Source organism: Cystoisospora suis, assembly GCF_002600585.1.
Source record: "Cystoisospora suis strain Wien I chromosome Unknown contig_470, whole genome shotgun sequence".
NCBI lineage: Eukaryota > Apicomplexa > Conoidasida > Eucoccidiorida > Sarcocystidae > Cystoisospora > Cystoisospora suis.
The window spans coordinates 1-234 of record NW_027153271.1 but is presented as its reverse complement, the minus strand read 5'-3'; the positions used below and the strand labels follow the sequence as shown (position 1 = coordinate 234).

General features: G+C 42.7%; 1 protein-coding gene across 1 annotated transcript in view; it reads left to right on the top strand.

The window, feature by feature from the left end:
• The window catches only part of CSUI_001171 (39s ribosomal protein mitochondrial precursor), a gene marked incomplete at its 3' end in the record, with an annotated part of 2,632 nt that extends 2,418 nt beyond the window's left edge, over positions 1-214 (top strand). The window contains exon 3 of the mRNA XM_068061377.1: positions 17-214. Within this exon, the coding sequence (XP_067926645.1) occupies positions 17-214 (198 nt within the window). The remainder of the gene's footprint in view (positions 1-16) is intronic.
• Between the last annotated feature and the right edge of the window lie 20 nt (positions 215-234).

Genomic DNA, 234 nt, shown 5'->3' with positions numbered 1-234 from the left:
CATTCTCAACAAGCAGAAGAAGAGAGAAGCGCTGGAGACCCAGAGGTTCCATCTCGAAGAAAAGATTCTCCAGATGACCCATAAGTTGAATCGACTTCAGCAGCACCAGCAGCGCCCAGAGAATTCCCTTATGAAAGAAGCCTGGAGAAAAACTCTAGAAAAATACACACGAGACCATGAAGATCTTCTCATTCAATTACATCCCCTAAGAAAAGGTAAAGAAAGAAGAAAGAA